General features: G+C 48.2%; 1 protein-coding gene across 2 annotated transcripts in view; it reads left to right on the plus strand.

Annotated features, from left to right (window-relative positions):
- LOC142837624 (protein FAM169B-like) overlaps positions 1–27,820 on the plus strand; it is a 92,710-nt gene that overhangs the window by 22,163 nt on the left and 42,727 nt on the right. For both annotated transcript variants that reach the window (XM_075952809.1, XM_075952808.1), the window contains exons 3-5: positions 2,635–2,734; positions 19,540–19,625; positions 24,809–24,986. In XM_075952809.1, the coding sequence (XP_075808924.1) occupies positions 2,635–2,734; positions 19,540–19,625; positions 24,809–24,986 (364 nt within the window). The remainder of the gene's footprint in view (positions 1–2,634; positions 2,735–19,539; positions 19,626–24,808; positions 24,987–27,820) is intronic.

A 27,820-nucleotide genomic window follows, 5' to 3' on the forward strand; every position in this document is an offset into this window, starting at 1 on the left:
TGGAGGTGGCATACGTTTTTAATCCCAGGCAAACAGTTCTCTGTGAGTTCAAGACCAGCCTGGTCTACAAGAGCTAGTTCCAGGACAGGCTCTAAAGCTACAGAGAAATTGTGTTTTGAGAAAAATAAGAAGGGTGTTGTGTGTGTTGGTGTGTGTGTGCACGTATGTGTAGATGTCAAGGTCCAACCTCAGGATACAATTGCATATGAAATACAGTCCGTCGTGTATTTTGAGACAAGGTCTCTCATTGACTGGAAGCTCATAACTAGGCTAGGCTGCCAGGCCAGCAAGACTGGGGATCCGCCTGTCCCTGCCTCCCCAGTGCCTGGGATTACGAGGACACCGTGTTGCCTTGCACCTGTCTTTTTATGTGTGTTATGGGGGAGCAAACTCAGGCCCTCCTGCTTACAAGGGGAGCACTTTAGTGGCCATTCTCCTCTGCCCCCCCAACACTGTTTAAGACTCCTATCCCTCTCCATGCTATCACGGGCAGTACCTATAGTGTTTGCTTTACCTGTGAATGAGTTCACTCTTGCTAGAAATGGTTGTGATCTCACAGGCAGCGATGGTAGGGGAGGCAGTCTTGTCCCAGAGTTAATAAACTGAGTGGCTTATGCAGTTGTAAACTGTGGCTTCCCTGAAATTTTGGAGGTGGGAACTTACAGGTAAGGAAGAACACCCCTCCCCAGGGTGTCCTTAAATTTAGGGGCAGCCGGAAGCTTGCTGGCCTCAGTAGAAGCTTGCTGTCTTCACGTGCTTTTAGTGCCTCCTAGTGGCGTTATAGCAGAACGACATGTGGCCCCGTCAGACACTGCCTGATCTGATGGGTGCTGGAGCCAAGCTGGAGCTTGAGAAATGGAGGAGACCTGCCTGTCCCTCCTCCCCGGGGGGTGCTGCCTCCAGGTTCTTTAGGACACAGCTTCCGCAGTCTGCTATTATCACACACATATTTATGAATAACTTAAATAAGCACCCCAACAGGGAGTATGTTCTGTGGAGGGAGAAAGCTGAGGTTCTTATCAAACAGAAAGCAAAACAGTTGCTGACATGAAGTTGTTCTAATATGACATGTCAACATGACTGAGGACTTCTTGCTTCCTCTCTTTCTAGAAGGAAGGAAGGCAAAAACCATCGTACTTTATCAGTGAGTAAGGAAGCAGGGGCAGGGCCTTGCCACTTGGCACACTGAACTGAGCTCCCCAGCAGGGGCCTGGACCTCCCCACAGGACTCATCAGGCCTTTGTGTATTCAAAGATTCTAGACCAGAAGGAAAGAGGAGGAGGTGGTTTGGGGAGGTATCATGTCTTGACTTTCTTCTTTGCATAATTAGCTGTTTTTTTTTTTTTTTAGTCTTGACATTACCCTGTCACATTTAAAACACAATGCTTACTGATTTCTCTGGTGCAAAGCAGTGGACGTCCATTAAGTGATATTTAAGGGCCCCAGCAAAGGGCAGAGGAAGCACAGCCGTGTGTGGTTAGCTGCTGTAAACAAGTTAATGTGTTTCTGTATTTCTTTTTGATTTTTATTTTCTGCGGTTTTTTTTTTTTTTGGAACCAGGGTCTTAGGGTCTTGCTGTGTACCCCAGACTGGCTTCAATCTTGCAATCTTCCTGTTTCATCTTTCTTAAAAACCTGGGTGAGAGTCCTCCTTGAAGACACTGCGTCTACAGTAAAGCATCTTTCCAGGTGGCTGTGACGTTTGGCAAACTTGGTGTTCAGTGGCCTTATATGACAGCCACCCCTGTGGACGAGCCCCTTGAGGACCCTTCATTAAAGTCACTCCCAAACAGGGAGCTACCAAAGCGTTTGCCAGCCCCAGGACTTGCCGAAAAACAGTTCTCTGTAATGATGGTGGCCGGCTGTAAACTTTTTACAAGAGCCTGCCTGCCTAGCTCAGCCGCATATTCTTTTCTCATTTTCCTATAGTCTCAGTTTTCAAAACAGTGCCGGTAAATGGAATGTATTGGCCTTTCTGCGTTAGAAGCTGGGAGCAGAGCGTTGGATGATTGCGACGAGGGCTTCAGATGTGGCCGACAGAGACGGTCTGGTTCCTCTCACTCACTAGCAAAAGCGGCAAACTTGATCTGAGTTTCTCCACCATGGGGTCGAAAGGACAGGGTTGAGCCTGGAGGGCTCAGACACACTACCCGTTTTAATGGCTGCCTTCAGAGCTGGAGCCAAGGTTGCAGACAGCAGGAACTGCTGTGGAGGCAGGCAGAGCCTGGGCGCATTCTACTGAGCAGCTACCAGGGCTCTAGAACAGAAGAAGATGGCGGCAGAGTTTCTTGTGTGAGGTGGGGTGAGGCCGTCAGCCTTGCAGGTTGAGGTGCAGGGAGGCCCAGGATGCAGAAGGCTTCAGGAGCTTGACTCACCGAGAAGGGAGAGAACACGAAGAACAGTTGTCTAACCCATGGATTTTGGGATAGGAGGGCTTGCTGGTGGCAGACAGAAGCAAGACCGTTGCTACACCTAGGTCAGCTAAGGCTTCCCTTGTTGGATTTCCTGTATCCTAAGTTTGCCTCTGCCAACAGTGTTCTTTCAGTGAGCACCGTGCCAAGCACTTGCCCAGTTGTTTCCCATGCTTTAATCCAGTGAGGGAGCAGAATAGTAATTCAGTTGTTCTTTCCTTTAGGTCAGACTTGAAACTCCATCTCTTCGATTTTGCGCTATGTACCGTGACAAACCTCAACATAAATTACTGACTTTGGTTAGTCCCCAGGACACAAAGACAGGTTGGTAGTTATTCTGTTTGTTTGTTTATGTAATGTGCATTGGTGTTTTGTCTGTATGTCTGTCTATGTGAGATGCTGGATCTCCTGGAACTGGAGTTACAGTTGTGACCCACCATGTGTGTACTGGGAATTGAACCTGGGTCCTCTGGAAGAGCAGCTAGTGTTCTTAACCGCTGAGCTATCTCTCTAGCTACCTGTGGTTGGTAGTTATTAGTGGACGTGTTGGTGTGTGTGCATGATGTGCTGAGGGCCTCACACATGCTAGGCAAGTACCACGACCAAGGCACCTGTACAGCCCTGAGTTTTAAAAACCAGGGACCTTGATTTTCATGGTATACAATGTATGGAGGTCATATACCCAGGGAATGGTGTCAATGTCCTTTGTTGAATTTGGAAGAATGTTAAGGTAGACTGGCTTGTTTTCAACTTTTAGGGACCCAGTGGTACCTTCTTGTCTTTCTTTCTTTTTTTTTTTTTTTAAATATTTATTTATTATGTATACAATATTCTGTCTGTATGCCTGAAGGCCAGAAGAGGGCACCAGACCTCTTTACAGATGGTTGTGAGCCACCATGTGGTTGCTGGGAATTGAACTCAGGACCTTTGGAAGACCAGGCAATGCTCTTAACCACTGAGCCATCTCTCCAGCCCTTCTTGTCTTTCTTGAAACATGGGTCATTCTGCACGTCTCCCATCACAGTCCCTACTCAGAGCTGCTTTTGGGGCTCACTCTTGCTATCCCATTAACAGCAGTCTACAGAGCTGTGGACACCAGGTAGGACGCTATTGGGGTGCTACCATGACCTTGTGGAATGAAGGGGTCATTCTCATTACCAAATGCAGTGAATGAGGGTCTCAGAGTGGTCAAGTGACTCGCCAAAGGCCTCCAGCTAGGGTATGGGAGGGATCGATTTCTACAAAGTGAAAACTGGATGGGGGTTCTGGTTCTGGTGCTGATGGTTATAGGGTCTGTGGTTCATTTATCTTTTCCTGTAACTACAGAGAAACTATCTGGGCCAGGCTTTTGTGGTAGCTCCATGGAGCAAGTCCTCTGGAGAGAGGCACAGGCATGGTCAGTTGCATCTTTTTTTGTTGCTGTTGTTCTTTGAGACAGGGTCTCTCTGTGAAACCTGCACTGGATCTCACTCTGTAGACCAGGCTGGCCTCAAACTCACAGAGATCTGCTTGCCTCAGCCTCCCAAGTGGTTGCATCTTACGCAGAGGCTGGGGGGTGTCGGCAGTGAGCAGCCTGCAGTGTAGAGGAATAACTGGTTGGTCTTCCTGAACCAGAGTACCAACAAGCTGGTAGGTGGCCCCTTATTTCTGACGTCACACTAAACAGTCCTACATGACATTTTTTTTCTCATTTGTTTTGCCCTTCTTACAGTGCTGGGATTAAAGGCGTGCGCCACCACTGCCCGACTTGTAAGACTCTTTTTTGTCTTTTAAAGTATTAGGTATTTTTAGCAGCTCTTTTTTTTTCTTTATTTATTATGTATACACCATTCTGCCAGAAGAGGGCACCAGATCTCATTATAGATGGCTGCGGGCCACCATGTGGTTGCTGGGAATTGAACTCAGGACCTCTGGAAGAGCAGCAGCCAGTGCTCTTAACCTCTGAGCCATCTCTCCAGTCCATATGTAAGACTCTTCATGCTTCTCTTCTTGCTAAATATGAAACATCAGTGTGCTCAGCTCACTCTCTGGGCATTGGGGGTATGATGCCAGGGCTTTCTTAGTGCCCCACGGCCAGCAGAAGCTGTGTGGGAGCCCTCTGGTGGCAGTGAGGGTGCCTCCTCTCCCTTTTCATCCAGCTGAGCCTGGACTGCCCTGAAGAGAGGGTCCGTGAGAACCTCAGGTATTTGACACTACCTTGAGTTTGCAACCCCACCACCAGGGGCGAAGAGGAGTCCTTTGATTATGAAAATCTCTTAAAAGACTCATTTTAGGAAAATGTCCAGATATCAGCAGCTCCTCCATTCCATTGAGACACCAAACAAGAATCTGGTTACAGGCTTTAAAAGACAGTCTGCAGGATATAAACACACGACGGATTCTTAGAAATCTGTTTTCCATTTGCACGGTACTTAATTTCTGTTGTTAAGCGTACACCCTAATACATATTCATGAGTGCTAAGAAATCTCACTGTGGCTTCAGCTCGTACGCGAGAATGCTTTTAATAAAGTTTCCGAGTGACTTCCTGCTGCTGTGGGCTCTGTCGTTGCTAGCTACGATTGTTTACAATTTCAGAGAAACACTCGCGCCCTTGATGCCCCGTGCACTCTAATCCAGTCTTTAGACGGTGTCATGAGTTCTTCCCAGACTGTGCGTCTTGGAAACTTGAGACTTGCAGACCCTGTAGTATAAGGATTCTTTACAGCTAAGCTGTGTCTATGGAGAAGGGCATTGATGACTCTTGTGCCTTTATCTCCCCTCCCACCCCCGTATGCAAAAGCAAAGAGCCTTTATTTTATGCAAGTTTACAAACTCAGTCTCTCCGCATGTCCATCGTTCTGGAATAAACAGAGAGCCCCGAGCTCAGTCAGAGTTGGATTGTTATAGTAGTAAAGGTGGGGGTGAGGGGTTTCTGAGGTTCAGGACCCCTGATTGGCTGACATTTGTCTAGGGGTGTCCTGGTGAGTGGGTACTGGCAGGTGATCCTATCTACAGCGGTTGGAATGTTTGGATGGTCTGTTCTTGAGTGGTGCTCAGGTAATCTTAGTTTATGGTCCTTCCTGCAACCAGGTATTGCTTCAGGGTAAACTACTGAGACTCGGTGGCTGAGTTCTACTCTGGCAGGTGATAATGGCTGGAAGTAAAGAACTTCCTTTGGGTGATCTGTTCATATTTAGCTTATCATGGCTGGTTCCCACATTTCCCCCTTCACAGGCACCGATGGCAGGACCCAGTCTTGAATCCTGCTTGCCCCTGGTTTTTAAGGAGGTCTGGAACTACTTAAATTAATAAACCCATTAATTGACATCTCTGGACCTGTATATCAACAGCGCCGTTATCTTTATTCTGATGAAGGCAGATGCGTGTTTAAATGGAAGCTAAAGGGACCAGAAGCTGTTTGATCGGCCCCGTGTATGAGTTAATTATTGATAACTGTGTGTGAGTTAATTATTGATAAGCTGGTTCTCTCCATTACAGTGACTTCCGATAAGTCTGTAAGCAAATAAAAAACATCCAGGAAGGGTAAGTTCCCCAGTGGCCAGCAGTTGATGCTTATGGCTTCCTGCTCCAACATGAGGGACGGAGCCTTCCACCACTAGCCCCGTAGGAAATTGCAAATGCCTTCCGCACAGAGGTGGCTTCAGAAGCAGGCTCTCTTGGCTCTGTGGCTCGTATTTATTCAGATTTTCTACACAGCGGATGGTTTATATTCCCTAAGGGGAAGGGGACAAATGAACTCAGCAGGCCCTGTGTGGCCTCAGTTTCCCAAAGGCCTTCATCTACTTCGTCATGTTTTATTTCCCTCATTTTAAAATTATTAACTTAGGTGTTTACGAATATTAGAAAGTGAGTCCTTATGCCAAATGCAAAGCGACCTCCTCCCCATCTCTCTATTCAATCCAAAGCACTCGTCCTAGTGTTCACCACCGGCGACCTTGGCTTTTCTCAGTTCTTCCTTTGTCCTGCATATGCAGTAGGACGAATATGGACTTGGGTATCTAGTGAAGCGATGTGAAGTCGGTTCCGTCAACTGCCTGCCTGTGTCAGCTGGGCTGTTTGGCTTCTCCGAGCATCAGGTTCACCATTTACAAAACGGAGAAGATCTTATACTTCCCGGGGTGTTTGTGGAAGCTGAATGACTTGTGGAAGCAGATAGGATGTTTTGGGACCATTCCAGCAGAGAGCAGGAGGCCCGTCGTCCACCATGGCAAGCCTTTTCATTGTGCGAGAGGAACGCATGACTTCAGAGGGCTAGGCTCCTGTGTTTCATTTCTGTCCAAACTCTACGAGTAGGAGTTATGTCTCCAGCAGATTCTGCCCGCCACACCACTGGCAACCTAGTTTGACTTTGAACTACACTAAGAGTAAAGTTGTTCTTCAACACACCCCAAAGTGCCTAGTGGAGAAATGTCATACACTTGATGTGAAAACATCAGTTGATTAGGGGTAGGCTGGGGTGTCCATCCTGGGTGAAAGAGGGAGGCATTCCAGTGAGGGGAGATGCCAGCTGTGATCTGGTGCCGCCAGAAGGGAGAAGATGGTGTTTCTAACGGCCTCCTTTGCCAGTCAGGCCCCGTCTGAGGTAAATGGTGTTTGTCCATGAAGAGTTTAGGGAACAAAGGGAGGGGTGGAGCAATGATTGAGAAGACCAGGCTGCAGATAAGGGCTGTGGGGATCCAGGACTCCTGGAGGGATGGCTGAGTGCTTAAGAGTGTTTCCCAGAGTTTGAAATCTAGCATGGAACAAGCCAGGTGCCCCATATACTCTTTTAACTCCAGTTCCAAGGGAGCTGGTGTCCTTTTCTGACGTCTGTCTATACACACACACACACACACACACTCATACACTCACGCCACACACATACTCATTCATTTATATCCCACACACATTCACACAGACTCACATAAATACTCAAACTCTCTTGTGTGTGCACACATACACAGATGAGTAAACAACCAGAAGATGGCCTTTGAAGGTTTGCTCAAATCCGCAGGGCTCTGCAAGGTGGTTTTAGGCACCATGGCTGCCTTTCAGAAGGAGAAAATGAAATAATTCTATTTCAGTTCTGAACTTATCAATTGTTCTCTATTTCAAATAGATCAACATTCAATTATAAATATTTCATTTCCACTTCCTGAGAACGTGTCTTTCTTGCTTGACTAACTATTAATCCCACTTTAAAACAAGAAGGAGCAGGCTTCTAGCCAGATGCTCTGAGTTAGGGTGAGATGCTCTTTGTAAGACTTTGATCTGTACGGCAGTGATGCTGTGTTGGTACCCAGGGTGCTAAGAGGATAGGCGTATACAGACAAGGCAATCAGTGCTTCTGGAAAACTCTGGTCCCTGCTCCCTGGGGTGGTTTCCTTACTTGGGCCATCCAGGCTAGTGGGTGTGGCCTCTTCAGGAACGGTTCTTCTCAAGTCTGGAGTTGCCTTTTTCTTGCTCCTCACTCTAGCTGTTGCTTCTGTGATGTTTCTTCTGTGAAGTGGATCATGCAGGAACTGCATGTGATCTGCTAAAGACATGCCTCGTGGCTTCTCAGAGCCCCTGCAGCATCGGCTCTTTCTAGTCCTTGCCAGACTTCTTGCGTGTTTCAATCCATGATAACAGCCGTAGATTCTGGCAGCTGTGAGTCTAGAGTTATTTGCCTTTGCAGTAAGGATGGCCCTCTGTGACCATCAAGGGCTTGGCGTTTGTTTTTTGGTTTCTGTTCTCCACAGCTGCAGCCTGTCAGTATTCCTTCCTTCCTCCCTCCTTCCCTCCCTCCATTCCTTCCCTCCCTCCCTCCATTCCTTCCTTTCTTCCTTTTTTCCTCCCTCCCTCCCTCCTTCCGTCCCTCCCTCCCTTCTTTCTTTCCTTCCTTCCAGTTCTCCCTCTGTCCCTCCCTTCTCTCTATTTCTGTCTCTGTCTCCCTCTCCGTGTCTCTCTGTCTCTATTTCTCTCTCACAGACAGACAGACAGAGACAGCACATTTGTGGAGTTCAGAGGACAGCCTGGGGTGTGGGCCTTTATTGCCCACCTTATCTAGACAGGGTCTCTGTTGTTCGCTGCTGTGTCTGCTAGGCTAGCTGGCCTGTGAGCTTCTGGGGATTGTCCTGTCTCTGTCCCTTTTCCCCTTAGGGGCACTTGATCACTTACCCAGCTTATGGAGTGTTCTGGCACTACCCACCAGGGTCATACAGGGCCTTTGGGGGCCTGGCGATTGGTCCTGCCTTCCCTGCTTTATACAATCATATGTTTGTGACAGAGGACAGGTTTCCCTAAGAACTGCTAGGCCACGTCACAGCTGCCCTCTTCAAGAAACTTGTTAATGACCTCATTAAGTTTTTTTTTTTTTAGCTTGCTTCTGGCAATGTTTGTGATACTATTTATTTATTTATTCATTCACTCATTCATTCAATGAAAGCAAGTGGTGAGAAGTCAGCCAGTGGCTAGTAAAGGACGACACTCTGTAAGTGAGTCATGTGACAGAGGCACAATACCAGAGTGCTACAGAAGTTTCTGGAACGGGACGGCACTGCTCCGGTCAAGGGAGAGCCACGAGTGGGTCTTGGCAGGAAAGTGGAAGTTGGGCCAAGAATGAGGAGTATGAACCCTGAGAAGATGGCCACGGCCACTTCCTTGGCCTTCCGTCTCTGTCTCCTGGTGCCAGGCTCTATGGTGGCATCGACTCCTCCTCATGCCCACACAGGTCACTCTGTGACCTACAGGGCTCTGGGACTTGGGTTTTTGGCAGCTGGCACTCCCGGGCTTGCTCTAAAGCAGCCCTCCACCTGGAAATCTAGCTGTGAATCTCACCAGTCCTCTATGTCCCTTGCTTTTTGGAGGAGTCCAGGTTTCTTTTTGTAGCTATCCTGTTATGTTATTGGCTATTGCTTTTCCTGGAGGATGGGTGGGAGGGGGAGGGGACCACAGAGTTCAAAAGGTGCCTGGGCTCCAGACTAGGGCTGGAGGCAGAAGTCCAGGCTCTGCTACAGTGGCCGGCAAACTGCCTTTGAGTGGTTGGAAGGAAAGCTGGCTTTGATTAGGAACCAGAATGTTCATCCCCGGAGGCTGCCAGTAGCTACGTCGGGAGGGCAGTGGACCCGCCTGGCACCTTTAGGGGAGGCAGTGGGAAAGGGAGCATTAAGGGGCGGATGGAAGATGAGGGATGAAGGAGGCTTGGGCCTGGTCATGTGCTGATGCTAACGAAGTTTTGTTATTTAGGAGAAACGGTGCCCAGTGGGACCAGCTGGAGTCTTTTCCTGCATTGTCTGTGGGACAGCGATGGTAGGGAAGAGTTAGGTATACCGTGGGCAGGGGAAGCTAGATCTGGATGCTCTGAGTGGTACTCCTGCTGTAGATGTCCCACTTCAGGAGTGAGCACACCAGTTTGAAATGTATATGTGTATGTCACCGCCCATGGCCCTGGTCATTCCTTGTGGCTGATTTTCTTGGATAGATCATAAGCACCGTGAAGGCAGGAAGGGCCCCTCAGATCTGGGTTGGAAGGGTGTGTGTCGTCCCAAGAGGATGCCTGACACGTGTTCCTGAGCCTTCTGCCCAGGGAGCTGTGACACACAGTGGTAGCCCAGGCTCAGAAAAAGCCAAGCCAGAGATGGGAGACGGAGGTGGTAGTGTAAACAGCTGTGGCCACACATTGACTTCCCTCATGAGAACGTCTGTCTTTCCCCTTGGCTCCCAGGACATTTTGTGACCAAGCGTAACGTTCACTCTTCAGATGGCTGCTAATTTATTTACAGAGTTGGGTGATTGCGCGTCACGTGCACCCCGAGAAAAACAAGCAGGGGATTGAAAAACGATGATTTTTTTTTTTCCTGGAAAAACATGTCCATTATAGCTTGCAGTGACAGCGGGTGCCAAGGCAAACATTCAGACGAAAACAGAACCTCTGTGTAGTCAGCCCTCCGAGGGGCTGTCTTGTCCAAGGAATATTGCGACACTCGGAGCGGACCTCTGCGTTGCCTTTGGGGCAGGTGGTTAGCTTGCAGAAGTGAAGGATCAGATGGGAGCTGGAGGCATTTCTCAGAACAGAATGCCCTTCCTGTGGTACCCCTTAACCCCGAGCAACAGAATGCCCTCCTGAGGAACCCCTTAACCCCCGAGCAGACTCTCTAGACTTTGAGGATGGCTTAGGGACGGAGTCTGGGCACGGGGTGGGTAGCGCTGTGGATTTCTTGAACGGAGGTAGGAGAGATGAAATGAACCGGTCCAAACAGTTCTCCAGAGAGATGGTTTCTATGCCTCCAGGAAACGCATGGGTGGCACCTCCAGGAGACTTCTCCCTCACAGCAGAGTCAGTGGAGGGAAAAATGTACAATTTTTTCTGGCATTAACTCTGCCTCCTCTCCGAACTCCAAAGCCAAGATGCAGAGTGGGATAGCTCCCTCAGGGTCCCATGGGTCAGCGGACACCCTGTTGGCATCTGGGATCCGGGAGACCTAGAAGTTGTCTGTTTAAGCTGGTGCATGAATTTTGTATCATACAAAGACAGACACCATCCTGGGGTACGCCAGATTGTCTCACCTTGAGCAATGGGGGAGCCTCACTTAGATAGTTCAGATCACTGAAGGGGGTAGAAAAAGGTGGGCTATGGCTGGAAACTCAGCTTTCTCTTAGGTACCCCCTTCTTTGGGCAGCTAAGATGTCCTATAGCTGCAGACTCATACAAACTCCAGAGCCCTGTTTTCATTGGTGTGTGAAGGAAGTAGATTGGGGATCGCTCCCAGTGACAGCAGTGTGCTTTGGGAGCACCTGTTGGCCATGGTTTGGGCTTCTGTCTGTCCCCTGTTAATTTATGGCACTGACTGTGAGATGGATTTGCACAAAGAGAAAGGACATCCTAGGAGGGCGTGTCCTTCATACCAAGACATCATGGTGTCTGGAAACTATGGAGGCCAAGGAAAGTATTTAGTGGCCAGAACAGGGGTCTTTGTCTTGAAGGGCAGGGACGGCATATGGAAGGTTTCTGTCCATGCCGCGGCAGGGTCTGTCTGCATCTCTGTTCTTCCTGCCACTCTGGGAAATTCAGTGCATTTGCCTTGTTTGGTGCACCTAGGCAATTTTAAGGTTCCTTTCTTCTATAGACTGGACTTCTTTTTTTCTTGCCCTGGTATCTCTTACTTCAACTGTACTTCGGGATCCAGGCATGACCTCCCTCCCTCCTCCTCATCTTCCTTGAGTTCAGTTTTAGACCCATGAAGACAAAACAGCTGGAGGCAGGAAAAGCCTGAGGAACACAGGGGGCCTGCTATGAACGTACTGCGAGCCAGATGTTTCTTTCCCTGTGACGAAAGGCGCCCAAGTTCACTAGCATCTGGGGAAGCGTTTGTCCTTTAAGGGCAACATCTGTATGGAAATGGTAGCCCCGAGTAATGCAATGTGACGGTTGCTATGCCAACTGGTGTATTTTCCCCTCCCCTTAAATTATTGACCAGCGCAGTCAATGTTGCATAAAAAGTCTTGCAACTCAGTGGAATGTGTTTATGTGCCGGCCTCTGCCAGAACTTTTCATCGCTTTCCCCCCTACGTGTATTTGCTTTGGGGAATGATGGCCTGCCACTTCGGTTTAACTGTGCCCCCACCCCTCAGCCCCAGCACACATATTTCTAAGATTTGTCACAGGCCAGTGGTGACTTAAAACTGCGGGGGAGCCATAGAGGGAAGTAAGAAGGGCTTCAGGGACTGGAAGCCCTTTTAGTTGCGATGAAGAAGATCAGACTTGGGGAAGTATGGGAGTCCCTCTCAGATGACTTGGGGAGGTAAGATGTGTCTTGGTGGGCAGACGAAGGACACTGGTTCTTCTTAAAGCTCTTGTGAAATGGCAGGGGGCATGAGCTCTGTGTTTCTTAGTCTGGGCGATGTATTCAGCTGCCTGCTGGCCACCTCTTCCGTGCTGTCCGTGTAGCTCAGGTTGGCCTCAAATTCCCAGCATCCTTCTTCCTCAACCGAATACTGGGACTATAGACATGTGCCACCATTCCTGGCTTTCTTTGCTGTCTGTAATTGCCACTCCATGTCTCTCCACAGTCCCCGAGTCTTCCTGGCTAAGGCATCTATTTCCTTTGGTTCAAGCTGGCTGCCCACTTTGCTGTCTGGGATCACACCCACCCCTCCAAATGGGTCCTTTCTGCCTCCCCCGACACCCTACTATTTTGCCAGCAGGATTGCTATAGGTCAGCCCCTTAATTCTTGAGCTATATCACCTTTAGCCTCCACTTCTCCTCCCGGCCTCTGACTCACCCCTTCCTAATTCATTCTTTATACTTTAAGTCTTAAAAAAAAAAAAAGGACTTCATTTCTAAAAATAGCACTTTCAAGTACACACAGTTTTGGGTGCCGTAGTTTATACTTAAGAAGGCAGAGATTGAGCAGAGTCCCCTTGCTAGCATTCACGTACAGCCACCTGTGGTCAGTATGCATGCTCCACCGGGACATGCATCGCAACTACTGCCTAAACGAATGTGTCTCAATGGTCCAGCATCCTCATTTACATTAGCCTCACTCTTGGCGGTGCCTATCCTGTGAGGTTGGACACTCGCCTCTTTTGCTTGGTCTCTTCTGGGACTTATTACCAAGCCTGATACCGTGATCCAACATCTATGGTCTCCAAGACTGGACCCTGTCCCATAGCTGGCCACCATCTGTTGCCTCAGGCTTGGTCTTGGAACACGGTCTCCATCCTTCACAGACAGTCTTGCGAAGTGCTTGTCACAGTGCGAGTCATGGCCAGGCTGCCCTTCTGGCTCCCTAATGCTGAACACAGTATCTGGCACATGTTAGATTTGCTGAATAAGTACCGTGTCCCTCGCTTCTCTCAGTGTGGCAACAGCTTGACGATATTGATTCTGCCGAATCATTTTCTTCCCAGCCTCTGCCCCAGAGTGCCTGGGCCCATTCTTTCATTGATCTCCTTCTGCTGGCCCTAGCTCTACACCACTGGTTTTTCTGTCTGTTTTAATCTGTGGTCACAAGGATTAGAAGGGGGCCGTTGGAGCCGGGCAGTGGTGGTACACACCTTTAATCCCAGCACTCAGGAGGCAGAGGCACGTGGATCTCTGTGAGTTCAAGGCCAGCCTGGTCTACAGAGTGAGTTCCAGTTCAGGCTCCAAAGCTACACAGGGTAACCCTGTCTTGAGAAACAAAACAAAATAAAACAAAACGAACCTTTGGATCCAGTGAGACTGACCAGGTTCCCATCTTTTCTCAGTGTACCATTTACACACATACGACCTTGAGCATGTGTCTCAACTCCTGAGCTTCACCTGGGAAATGGGATGAACTTGGTGGCCACTGTGTGAAGTATCACACCTGCCATGGCACCGAGTGCTTGCTGAGCACCTGGACATGCTCTTGTGTTGCGGTTACTATTTTACCATAGTAATTGAATTGTCTCTTTCCCTTCCTTCCTTGGAGTCAAATGGCTGTCAGTCATCTCCAGAGCACACCCCAGACTAGCCACACCCCAGACTTTTGTAGACTAAGCTGGCCTTGAACTCACAGAGATTCGCCCGCCTCTGCCTCCCAAATGCTGGGATTGAAGCCGTGCGTCACCATGCCTAGCCTGCCTTAGTGCTTCTCCCTCCCCTCCAGCAGCACATAGCTTGAGTGTGCTCAGATTTTATTCTGTGCGGGCCCAGTCCTCTCTTTTTCTCTAAGATGGACTTTTCCTAGGACAAGCTCAGATTTAATCCCTGGAGTGGATTAGTTAGTGCTTTGCCCTCAGTGGCTTCTCAGCGTGTGTGTGCTTCCTGGGAAATTGACCCTCTGGAATTGCCACTGTGGTAGGACTGGGTCACTTTGGCGCCCCCTGCTGGAGCAAGTTGGGAGAGGAGTTAAACAGCCATCTGAGCATCCTTCCCCTGATGGATGTTGCTAATTTGTTAGAGCCCTGCACTCTTTCCTGAGTTCAGCCGTGGCCTGAAAATCTGTCCACGATTCTGGCTGTCGCAGCCTGCCCATTCAAGGTGACAGGGGGCCACTAACTCTACCTACCCTATTCCATTGCTTTTCCCAAGTGATTGTTTTACTTGAATGTTAATTTGGAAGATACTTACGTTAGAAAGGCTTAGGTCTCGTAAGGAATCTTAGCAGGATCTTAAAAACCTTGTTGGGGGCTGGAGAGATAGCTGTCAGTCAAATACACACAGGAAGATTTTAGTTAGATCCCCAGTGCCCACTTAAAAATCTGGGCATGACTATGTATCCTTGTAATGGGGACAGGGACAGGGAGCTGGGGCTCTCTGACCAGCAAGCCTAGTTCAGTCAGGGAGCCCTGGGTGCGGTGATGAATCCTGTGTTGAAAAACAATATACGTAGCACCCGAGGTGGAACACAGGCCTCACCACTACACAATGCACATACATAAGCATGTGCACTGACATACACTGCTCATCTGAGCATGTGCGTGTGTGCACGAGCATGCACACACAGAGACACACACAGATACACATACAGACACACACATACAGACACACACGCACACACATGCACACACACACACACACACACACATTCTTGTTGAGAGGTGCTGGTCAGGTGAGGCGCCTAGTCAGGAGTACCGTCATCAGCGTGATGTTCTCTGGTAGAAAAGAAAAAGGCAGTGACAGAGAGGTGTGATGTGCAGACCATTGTGTCATTCCACTGGAGGGGATGGACAGGGTAGCAGATAGCAAGCAGTGAAAGACAGACAGACAGACAGACAGACAGACAGACAGACAGACATCCCTGTGCAGACTGGAGCAGAAGAATGTCTGGAAACCTAGTTTCTCAGGCAGAGATGGCCCGTTATAAAACTTTTTTTTTTTTTAAATTGCTTCACAGAGAGTTAAAACAACCAAGACTCTTCACCCTAGCTAAGTGGTGGTGGCGCACGCCTTTAATCCCAGCACTTGGGAGGCAGAGGCAGGCAGACCTCTGTGAGATCAAGTCCAGCCTGGTCTACAAGAGCTAGTTCCAGGACAGGTCCCAGGTCCCAAAGCCACAGAGAAACCCTGTCTTGAAAAAACAAAAACCAAACAAACAAACAAACAAAAACCAAAAAACAAAACAAAACAAAAAAAACCCTCTTCACCCTGCAGAGTTTAAGGCAAGTAGCTGAAATTTCTGGAAACCATAGTAGAACTTCAACACTTTAGGAAATGTTGTTCGGTGAGGTGCATTCTTCCATGGAACCTGCAATGGAACTGCGGGAGAGGATGCTGCATTGAACTAAGGATTGGTACATAAAGCTAGTAATGGAGGAGCTGGCGTTTGAGACCTGGCTGGCTTTGAAGTCTGGATGCTTCTCCCTACACCAGGTCCCCAGGCCTGTGCATGGAATCGCTGCCGGCTGCCCTGCTCACTGCTTGTGCTGAAGTCCTTCAGATGTTAGAAGCTGAGCGAGTGACTCGGCTTTGCGGGACTGGCATTTGCCACCTCTTCTCCTTGTGTTTTTCACCCAGTTGCTTTCGTTGTCTTGAATGCAGCCTTGGACTTGGGGGCTCCTTGCCTCGGCTGTACATTGATTGACTGTCTCATCCACCTGCTGAAGCCTTACCCAGTGATTCAGGGTTTGTGGAGCTCTCTGGGGGACACTGTCCCTTCCCCCCTCTGCCAATCTGTCTTCTCCTCTGGGTCCTCGTGACAGTCAATTTTAGCACTTCCTCGCCTTGCATCAGGACAGCTAGCTGGACTCTGTCCTTCTCTGCAGCCTGCCAATCCCTGGAGTCAGGATGGAGGTGGATCCACCAGTCCCTGGGGCCAAGGTTCTGTGGACAGAGTTGGGGACTCAGCCAAGGAGAGCTGAATTCACTTGATCCCTTCATGCCAGAGATGAATCTGGGCCGCTGGGAGTTCACTTGGGGACCTCACTGTCTTAACTTGTTTGAGAAACCTTGGCTTGCCATAGAATAAAATCCATCAGCAACATCTTCCTTGTGGTCCCTGTCACCTGTCACTTGGAGAAAATGAGAGAACTGAAATTGGTGCCAGTGCCTTAGCAATGCTGGCTCCTCTTAGCCCTGGGACAGGAGGTGTGTGTGGGGGGGAGGGGGGGCGGCGGGCGTGAGTGAGGAGTTGAGGACATGCTGATCTATGTGATAGTTTTTGTTTTCTGAAGCATAGGTGTTTTGGATTCCATTTTGTTACCCTTAGTACCGCTAGATCCAGGGTCTCCGCAGTGCAGGCCCCGTGGCACATGTCAGTTCACCTGGACACATCCCGTGACATGTCCTGGCTGTGCTCTGACAGCTTTGGCATGGGCTCTGCTGCCGTCTTTTCCTGCCTGCATTTCCAGGCACTTGGGGCTCACTGATTAGAAGATACTGCATCCTCCAGGCTGATTTGGTGCAGAGGACAGGTTTAGTTTGGACTATTAAATTGGATTGGACTTCATCTTTATTGTTATACACACTTAGTCGTTGAAGATGAGTTTCGACAGACATCACGAGGCGGGTTGAATCTGTTTGTTAGCAGCATGACCAATGAAGGTTCTGCTGTGCCCCGTGAAACTAGACGGTGCCGTGTCAACGTGGTTCTGGGTGAAAACGGTATTAGTGAATCGAACATCTGTATTACAGAGATGCAGTCTGCAAGGAGACCGAACGGTTCTGTCGCTTCCCTTTGTTGAGCTGGGAAATCATCCCCGTGGCTGTAGAATGCCCCTGCAAGTTCTAGTAGCTGCCATTTTGGAAATTAATTGCACTGAATAAGCGAAGGCGAATGCCAGGCATTTAATTGGCTCTTCTCTCCCAGGCTGCTGCGTGAATTTTAGAGTCACTGTTAGAATTCACCCTGATCGGAAGCTGACAGGCCAGGATAGAGGCTATTGGCCTTTAGAGGGGGAAGGGCAGGGTCTGAGACTGGCTTAAATGTCCAGCTTGTGCCTTGCAGCCCGGTCCTCCTGGGTCTCTACTAATAGCAGATAGGGCAAGAGGGAGTGGCGGCTGGCCCAGAGTGGGCCACAATGTTTATCCACAGTTGTAAACCTTACGTTAAATGTTCAAGTGACTTGGTTTTTGATTCCATTGTCCCCCAAGTCTTCATTTAGAAAGGGTTGTCAGGGAAGATGCGTTTAAACATTCTGTGGCTTCCCAAACCCTTGGGATCAGGTACTCAGCTTAAGAAGTAGTGAAAAAGGTATATATTAAAAAGGCATAAAAGATTGCAGAAAGCAAGCAAAGGGACTTTTGTATGTGAGATGAGAGTGAAGAGGTAGAAGCCAGGGTGGAATTTGCCTTTTGAAAGTGACCACTGAGCAGGGAAGGACTGGCGAGGAGGCAGGAATGCGCCAGGTGAGGGGCTCCTTTAGTCATCTGAGGCAGGAGGCTGAAGACAGAGCAGAAAGACATGGAACGAACAGCTCATTGATTGACAGGCAGGGGGCACATTCTGCCTGCCAACCTTATCCTGGGTATCTCAAACCAGTCCATCTTGGAGTTTCTTAGACCCCTGGGGCGATGTCTTTGGACAGCTCTGGTGAGGAATCTGGGGCTGTGTGAACAGGTGTCTGCATCCAGACTTGGTCCCAAGGATGTTGGGCAAATCAGCAGGGCGGAGGCACTGTTAAGGTGTGGCCAGGTAAGAGTGAGGAAGGAAAGGCATGCCCCTTACCCCTACCCCCGGATCATTGCTCCAGAGCCTTCTTATTCCCAGACAGCCCCTCCCCATGTGTTCCACCACCTTCTGACGTGCATGCTGCAGCTCTGGCCTTTTACTGAATTTGTGGTCCAGAGTCCGGGGCTGAACCCTCTCTCTGGTCTTCCCAACCAGTGTCTTCAAGTCACCCTCCCTCTCAGAGCTGTGGTGTCCGCAGAATGATGCTGGTAATAGTTTCATTACGGGCCTGGAGGACATTCTAGTGAAAGCAGGTTGTGCTGAGTCTAGTGCCAAGCCAGGCATTGCTCAACGCACAGAAAGTAAGTCTCTGCGCTCGGAGCTCAGGGCCCATTGATAGCATTCGGTCAGACAGTGTGTGGAGAGTAAAGGGCGGTGCAAGTCATTGGACATTGTTTTAAAGATTTATTATTTTAAAGAATCATGTGTCTGAATGTTCCCTGCATTTGTGTCTGGGCACCACATGTGCCTGGATCCTGCAGAGGGCAGAATAGGGCATCAGATTCTCTGGAACTAGGGCTATGGATGCTCTGAGTCACAGCGTAGGTGCTGTAAATTCTGAACCTAGGTTCTCTGAGTGAGCGCTCTTTTGGTTGGTTAGTTTGGTTTTGTTTTTAGAGACAGAGCTCTACGTTTTTCTCTGTCCCCTCCCTGTCTCTCCCCTCCCCCTCTTCAATCCTCTCCCATGGTCCTCATGCTCCCAATTTACTCAGGAGATCTTGTCTTTTTCTACTTCCCATGTAGATTAGATCCATGTATGTCTCTCTTAGGGTCCTCATTGTAGTATAGGTTCTTTGGGACTGTGATTTGTAGGCTGGTTTTCTTTGCTTTATGTTTAAAAACCACTTATGGGTGAGCACATGTACACCGATGACAACTTATGCTGGAGAGGTGGTGGGGAAAAGGGAACACTCCTGCATTGCTGGTGGGAGTGCAAACTGGTACAGCCCCTTTGGATGTCAGTGTGGTGATTTCTCAGAAAATTAGGAAACAACCTTCCTCAAGACCCAGCAATACCACTTTTGGGTATATATCCAAAGGATGCTCAATTGTGCCACAAGGACATGGATTCAACTATATTCATAGCAGCATAGTTTGTCATAGCCAGAACCTGGAAACAATCTAAATGCCCCTCGACCGAAGAATGGATAAGAAAAATGTGGCACATATACACAATGGAGTACTACACGGCAGAAAAAAAATTATGATATCTTGAGACTTTCAGACAAGTGGATTGAGCTAGAAAACATCATTTTGAGGGAGGTAACCCAGACCCAGATTTGTGTTCTTATTGAATGCTGCAAACCTGACCTTAGGCTGGGTAGATAACTCCATGGTAAGACACTTGGTTAGTACGTGCAGGGCCTGGGGTTCTCTCCCCAACATCGTAAAACAACCCAAATGATAAAAATGTCACCCGATTCACCCACAGAGCACTCAACCTGTCGGCCCATGCTATTGGGAGTGCCACCTCAGACCTCCGGTGTGTACCTTGTGTGACTGACTCATGCCTTTCTCTCGGTTCTCCCTTCAGTTGTGGCTGTTTATTTAAAAGACTCCTGGTGGCCCATTGAAGACGTCCTAAGAACTTCTGATCCCACAAGGGAAGGGCTCATGAAGGTGAGGGCATGTGATGTTAAATGAACATTTGCAAAACAGGTTTTTGAGGTCTTTTCACGGGAGCCTGTGTTAAGAAATTAAGGCTGCACCAAAGCTACAGAGAAACCCTGTCTCGAAAAACCAAAAAAAAAAAAAAAAAAAAAGAAAGAAAGAAAAAAAAAGAAATTAAGGCTGGTTAGCAGGTGCTTTTAAATCAGGGGGCCATTTCTTAATCCCTAGCTGCTTGAAGAACAGGTTCCTCTGTGTCCACATTGTCTCTCTCCATGTATTCGTCCCGTGGGCTGCCCGGTGGGCACCAAGTCTGTTTTGTCTCTGGACTCTGAAGGCTAGAGGTCTGAGGTCAAGGAGGACATCTTTTGTGTACTGGGGGAATTTGTTGGCTCTATCCCCACTTCAGATTGCTCTAGCAATTCTTTGGCCTAAAGATGGCCATGCTCACCTTCTTCGGAAGCATTGTCAGCCTGTGTTGAGAGTCCCCCCTTTTGCTGAGACATCCTTTGTGTTGAATTTTGGGGATCGTAATGTACCATCATCATAGCCCAATCACCTATAAAATCTCATTCCAAACAAGTTCTCATTCACGGGTTCTGGTGGGACTTTCAGCATCTTTTGACGGGCATCCTGCTAGCATCTTTTTGTTAGCATCCTGCCAGCAAGGAAGAGGAACACGTGACCGTTCACCAGATATCTGACTACTGTCCAGTCTGCTTTACCATCTCGAGTGTCTCTTAGGCTTCAGTTTGTAAACTTTAATCTGCCCCATTTCTCTGCTGTGCTGAGAAGTTTTTCTGTTGAGTACAATTAGGTCACGGTTATTGCTAGAAGATTTAGAAGCGAATTGGTCTGCCTGCATATTTATTACCCCAGCTTCTTTATGGAGCTGGTCTAATTTCAGAATCTTTGAGCTCCTTGTTGTGTCCTTGGAGGCACAGGCTTGAGTTACACAGCCCATGAGGGATTATTTGGGTGTAGACTTCGGTGTCTTTAATGTCAGACCTGGAGCCTCTGAAGGGTTGTGGCGTTGGTGAGCGGTCAAGCAGTCTGGTAAAGTAGGGGCCTGGGATGGGGATGGTGAAGGCGGTGGCAGCAAGCGGTTTCTCAGAGTGAGAGAATCGCTGGACTTCAGTTGGAGCGGGTTAAGGAGGGAGGCAGTGATCAGCCGAGAGAGACGCTGTGTTCCTCATAGCTGCCTGTTCATCTGGCTGCCGGATTTATTTTAATTCTGCAGGTGAGAGGAAGATAGCATTTCTGTATCATCCCGAAAGGGCATGTCTTTCCATGACTGTCTAGAAAACCACTTGCTTCTTTCTGTGGGTTCGGTAGGTGCCGGATGAAACGTCAGCCCAGCATTTGTTCCCACTCAGTTTGGAGAATGAGTTTCTAATGGAGTTTCTTCTGCTGAACAATTCAAACATTGAGTCCTAGGGCTGAGCAGATGGGCTCACCGAGTAAGAACCCCCTGTTCTGCAAGTGTAAGGGCCCAAATTGGAATCCCCAGCGCCCATTCAGAAAGGCAGGCATGGCTGAGTGGACCCCGCCTGTGAGGAGAGGAGAAAGGTGGACCCTAGCGCTCCCTTCCGCTTCAGTGAGACTGTTCCAAGGCAGTAAGGGTGACAGAGAAAGACACTCAAGGCCTTCCGTGGCCTCTGTATGAACTTCCACATTCAAAATATAAGAATATTTTGGAAGCCCAGATCACCAAGAAGCAGGATGTAATCTACCCCGTAGAAAAAGGTACTGAGCCATGTGGCTAACATATACTAGAATAATGAGCTAATATAAGTTATAAGAGCTAATACGAAGCCTGAGCTAATGGGCCAATCAGTTTATAAGTTATGGAGACCTCTGTGTGATTTGCTTTGGGGCTAAATGGCTGTGGGAACTGGGCAGGACAGAAACCCCAAAGCTGGTCCACATGCTACACCCTGTCTCAAAAAACCAAACAAATAAGTAAGTAAGTAAGTAAGTAAATAAATAAATAAATAAAAGAACTATCACATATTTGTTATAAAAACTTACATGACTTATTTCCCATTCTGTAAGCTGCCTATTTAAAAACATTAAATCTGGATTCAGTGGTCTTGATAGATGTTATTATAGATATTGTGCCAAGGTTTTCTTAAAAAAAAAATCAATGCTACCCTGAGATCCAGCTGAGGACTATAATGTAGTGGTGTGTGCTGTTCTCCCAGCCCCTTTGTCACAGGTGGACTCAGTGGGTAATTGATGCTAAGAAGACTCTAATTTGCTCCTTATAGTGCTCCAGAATGGGAGTCCTTGCTTTTCTTGCCTCCCATCTCTTCTAAGTTTAGACTGGGAGCCCACCTTCAATTTTCTGAGAGTGTCCTCTTCTGTGTATGTTTATATTCTGAAGAGAAAGAACCTAACAAACCACATTGGGATATTCTACGTCCCCCCCCCCCATGTCTCCGCCCATGTTCCCCTCATGTCCTCCCACTTCCATATATGGGTATTTCCTTCTGTTCTTTCTTAGACTTACTCTGTACTTTTTAAAATCAGGTTTTGTTTCTTAGCCACTTATTTTTTCACACATTACTAGAAAATCCCCTTTAATGCTCTCTCTGTTAACACGATTAGTGGTCCCAGTGATGGCTTAGAAATGGATCTTAGTTTTATGTTTTCGGAAATGCTTCTAAGTCAAAATGGCATGTCACACTTTTTTTTCTTCCCGTAATGGAATTGGACAAATTAAGCACACTCCCTTTCCCCCCTTTGTCTCTTGCCAGCGTTTGATTGGGTGTTTCCCTTCTGCTGCACGCAGTCTGGCTTCCCTCTGGTGCCATTGGTTGAAAATTACTGCCTCCCAGATGATACCCATTAGCTCTTGAGGTCAGCTAGTTCTTAAAGCTGAGCTTCACATCTGGCCACCGCTGTCCAAGAGAGAAAGTGAATTGGTTAGATCCACGCATGTCTCTTATATTCTTTTATATTTTTATACCCTTTATATTCTGCACCAGCAAGGATGCGTGTAGACACTGGATACTTGGCTGGATGCTAGGACAAACCGCCTTTTTGTTAGTAAGTGTTTTAAAAGCAGACAAGTGGGCCCGTGACGTAGCTCAGTGGGTGAAAGGGCTTGGCACAAGCCTGACGATCTAAGCTTGAGTCTCCCAACTCTTGTTGAGGCAGAAGAAGAGAACTGACTCTACAGAGTTGTCCTGTGACCTCCACATGCGTATCATGTGTCTACACATGTACATTATGTGCTAACATGCATTTGTTGTATGTGCATGTGTGTGCGTACGTGTGTGTGTGAGACAGAGAGAGAGAGAGAGAGAGAGAGAGAGAGAGAGAGAGAGAGAGAGAAGAGAGAAGAGAGAAGAGAGAAGAGAGTTCCCATGCACATACAACAAAGCAACAGACAGTGTTTTAGGGCTCACTCAAGGACATTATCTCCTGAACTGAATCTCAAAGAAGTATGAATGGCTGAGATCTCCCAGGAAATGCAGGCTGAGATCCTCTCCCACAAGTACAAAGGACAGTAATGATGTTGGGGAGGACAGTATTTTGGGGATCTGGTATTAAATCTAGAACTAGGAGGGTGGGTAGATGATTTATTTGGCAAAGTGCTTGCCATGCAGGCACGAGGACCAGGATTCAATCCCCAGAGCCCACATAAATAAGTTGGCACATGCTTATAATCCTTGAACTCGGAAATATAATAGAATCCTCCTGCCCATAGCAGAGTCATTGCTATGGTTGTTGGGGCCACCAATTTGAGAGCTTTCTCTTACACAGCCAAAATGACATCCTATTCCTACCTGTGACTCTGAAAGGGTGAATGTGTGACTGAAATCAGGATCTCTCTTCCGGACTCATGGGAACTCAGAGAGGCTCATTGGCCAGCCGGCCTCATCTGTTTGGTGCGTCCCCCCCCCCACACCACACACACACACACACACACACACTCACACACTCACACACAAACAATCATATACACCATATACACTCACCCACATATGAACAGTAACATAAAACATAAATAAGTAAAATTGTCTGTAAGACCGTGTATTGATGATTTCAATGAATGCCCCCATTCCCAAAGTCTCAGGTCTGGCGGACGGAGAGGCAGAAGGGAATTAACTTCTGTCTGGGCTTGATCAGGTGTGCAGTTTGTGATGCAGGAGCCCTGGCCTGTTTGTTACTCCAGCCTGTTTCTGAGCTGGCCCTAGCTCAGCTGTCTGAGTTGTCTCTGGAATGAGACAGTAAAACTGATGCTTGTACCCACTTAACCTCTTTGAGCTTCAATATCTGCACCTGTAAGCCAGGCCCTTCCCCAGCAGATGAGCCCCAAGTGACAGCTCCGGGGGTGGGCGGATCTGGTGGCAATGTGGATCCGTGCCCACACACATGTGCCACTCCGGCTGTCACGTAGCAGAGTTGTAGGCTGAAACCCAGTGCTCTAATACAGTCATTGTGTGAACAGCTGGCTGCGTTCATCCTCCACCCCGGATTGTATCTGTTGCCTGTGCTGCCTAGACGGATGTTTGTAGGATGAAGTAGATCATAGCCCGGCTGTGTAGCCGGCCGTGGTCAAGTAGCCGCGTCTCCTATGAGTCCAGAAGAGAGATCCTGATTTCAGTCACACATTCACCCTTTCAGAGTCACAGTAGGAATAGGATGTTATTTTGGCCGTGTAAGAGAAACTCTGAAATTGGTGGGCCCAACTTTGACCATAGTGACGACTCTGCTATGGGCAGGCGGGTCCTATTATATTTCTGAGTTTAAGGTGGTCCCTGAGTCCTAGTGATGCCCTGGCGTTGAGACTCCAGCTTGTGCTTGAAGTCTGTCGTAAGTTTTGAAAATCAGTGATTTTTGCTTTGGCAGCTGATCCCTGGGGCAGAGATGTCCTTGCTGTATAAATGGCAGATTCAGGCCACAGCTGGTCATCTCTTGGAATGGCTGACCTGGCCTCCGTATAGAGGCAACTTCCTGTTTTGTTACCCTGAAAGTGTCCCACTCTGTGGACTTATAGCCCATATCTGTGGACCCGAGTCTTTTCTGGCACGGTCACTCTGTACTGAGCTGTATGACTCAGTGGTATTGAGACCCCACAATTCACGCCCTGATCAAGAGCATTCTGCCACACCTGGCCCCGCCGCGAGCTGCCTTTCCTGTCTGGCCTCACTTGGTGGTGGTTGTTCTTTCTTTTTCCTTTTAAGGTTCAGTCCTTCGGGGAAAGAATTGTACTTTTTGTTCTCAACACCATTGTTTTTGGAAGACTGGAGAGAAGTCTGGATGACGATGACATGTTTTTCTTACCTCACCCGGCGAAGGAGCAAGCTAAGATTCTGTGGAGAGACGGAGCGGCCGTTGGATTTTATTCAATCAAAATGAAAGGTGAGGGATGTGTGGTCTCTGAGGTACAGGGTGGGGTGGGACACCTTGGAGGTCTGATCATCTCCGCAGAACCCCTCAGCATGAGCGTTCTGTGGATTCTTCTGGCTTGGGAAGCACAGCCAATTAAACTTCTGTGTAAAGAAGCCCAAAGCATGGATTTCATTTTTACGGTTCTGTAAGCCTTCTCCTTGGTTCCCAGGAAGAGCCGTGTGGCCCTACGACAGTGAACGGTATACGTGCCTGAAGCTAAATGCTTTTCCTTAATGCTAACAGTTTGCTGTCAGGAAAATGCTATTGCTAACAGCTGACGCTTGTTCAGGAAGCGGCCTAGATGCCAAGACTTACAGACATTACCTCAGAAGACAAGACAGGGTATTGGCCATGGGAACAAGGTTAGGTTAGACACCAGCAACTTCCTTCTAGGGACCTTGGCAAGCAGTAGGTGTTCAACCGTTGGGATGAAGGTGTCTGTCTGTCCTTTCAGGTAACTGTTTTTTTTTTTTAAATAGTTTCTTCAGCCTCTAAAGGTTGTCACCATCTGACCCAGCTGGTTCCACCATTGCCACCACTTGTTTCTTATAAAGTTATTCATTTTAGGAATTGTTTTAAAAAATGACATGCATTTACTTGTCAGCAGTGGGGAGGGTGGCATAGGTGAGGAGGTCAGAGGTCAACTTGTGAGTCTGTTCTCTCCTCCCACTGTATGGGTTGTGCGGATCAAACTCATATCGTGGGGCCTGGTTGGGAAAATTCTGAGCACGCTCACTGGCAAGAAAATGACCAATTTTAGCAACAATTAAATTTCCCAGAAAACCCCCGTGGATGTGCTATTTTTGGAAGTAAGTGTTGTTCTTGGGAGATAAAGAGGCTGATTTTTGTTTTGAACTATGTTCACATGGTGTATGTCTGTGAGCATGTGTGTCTGTGAGCATGTGTGTCTGTGAGCATGTGTGTCTGTGAGCATGTGTGTGTGTGTGTGTGTGCGTGTGTTTGTGTGTGTGTGTGTGTTCTACTTGTCTGGGATGGAATGAAGTCCTTTCCTTGCTCCTTCCCCAGCTGCCTCCCCTCTTTCTTCTGTCATGTGATCAGGTTCTCATGTTTTGTCTGTTTGTTAAGTGTCTGCTGAGGTCAGTTCTAGGAGCTTTGGCACATGGCTGTTTCATGACGACCAGTGGTCCTGCGATTATAACATGTTTTTATACCTTTTCAAGTTCTTATATTCCTGATTTATTAACTTTACATAGAGTAATGGGCCTGGAGAATAATTAATATAAAAGGGAAATATTATAATTCATCGTTCATGAAACATGTTGTTGTCTTCACAGTTCTGCAAGAGAATCACACGTAGCCTGAGTGACTGTCCTTGTAGATCTTTGGGAGTCCGGGGTCTCCTGACAGAGCCAGGTCATACATAGAGTCTTGGTTAGGGACTGACTGACGAGTAAAATGTTGGCTTAGAGGAGCTTGTTTTTATTGGATGAGGAATTCAGATTGGTGAATTTCCGTAAAGCCTCGATTATCCTGATTATTTCTCCCTTCTGATCTTGGCATATGTAACAGGTTTCTTTTTTAAAAATTGCATAGAAAACTCACACAGTCAAATAGGCTGGGCTCACGGGGGCTCACAGAGACTGAACTGACACCCAGGGAGCCTGCATGGGACTGACCTTGGCACTCTGCATATATGTTACACTTGTGTAGCTTGGTCCTCTTGTGGGACCCCTAACAGTGGGAACAGGGGTTGTCTCCAACCCATTTCCAGGCTTTTGAGATCCCACTTCGCATACAGGGTCCCCTTGCCCAGCCTTAATACAAGGGGAGGTGCTGAGTCTCACTGCAACTTGATATGCCATGTTCTGTTGATACTCATGGGAGACCTGCCCTTTCCCAAACAGAAACAGAGAAGTGGATTGGGGGTGGGTGGGAGCAGAGGGGAGATGGCGAGAGGGACTGGGAAGGGAGGAGGGGACGATAAACTGAGACCAGGATGTAAAGTAAATGAATGAATTAAAAAAAAGAACTACTTTACTATCTCCTACAATCTCCTTTCTTACCCAAACTGCTTTGGAGGCGTTCAACAAGTCTTGTCATTTTAAAGTTCTTTCTGAAATAAATATTAAGACAAACTGATTTTCTCATGCTTCTGTCTAACTTGTTAGGTAAGTCTCCCTAGTCCAGCTTTTGTCTGACAGATGTTTGGGGGGGTAGATATGGGTCAAAGGTCATTTGTTTTTCTCAAGATTCAGTCCTTTGAGCTATTTCCAAGTCAAGGGTGTTCAGGACTCTGGTTACTTAGTGTGCTCTATCCTAACGTGGAGCCTTTGGTGGCAACGTGGGCCTCAGACTTCAACACAGAGCATTGAGCCAGACACGGTCCTTAGCTGAAGCACGGGCCTGGATGTCACCATTGCCCCAAGTGGCAGCACTGGTCAGTCAGATCAGCGTGGTCCCAGCATGGCAGTGTGGTCTTTGAACACCAACATGGCCCCAGGTGGTAGCTCCGACCTTGGACATCCACTGGACCTTTATGGTAATAAGAACCATGGACATCAACATGGACTCTGGCTGCATTAAGGCCATGGACCTGCACATGCCCCTCAGCTGCGGCTCTGGCCCGAATGTTGCCATGGCACCATGTGGCAGCCCAGGCCACTTGGATTGGTATGGCTTGACCCTTGGATACCTACATGGCTGCAGGTGGCAGCCCAGACACTGGGCATCCTTATGGCCTTTGGTGGGTCACAGATGTCAACACAGAGCCTAGATACAGTAGGACCACAGACCCAGACATGGCCCTTGGCAACAGACTGGGCTTGGACATCACCATGGCCCCA

The sequence above is a fragment of the Microtus pennsylvanicus genome, chromosome 18 (assembly GCF_037038515.1).
Source record: "Microtus pennsylvanicus isolate mMicPen1 chromosome 18, mMicPen1.hap1, whole genome shotgun sequence".
In the NCBI taxonomy this organism is placed as follows: domain Eukaryota; kingdom Metazoa; phylum Chordata; class Mammalia; order Rodentia; family Cricetidae; genus Microtus; species Microtus pennsylvanicus.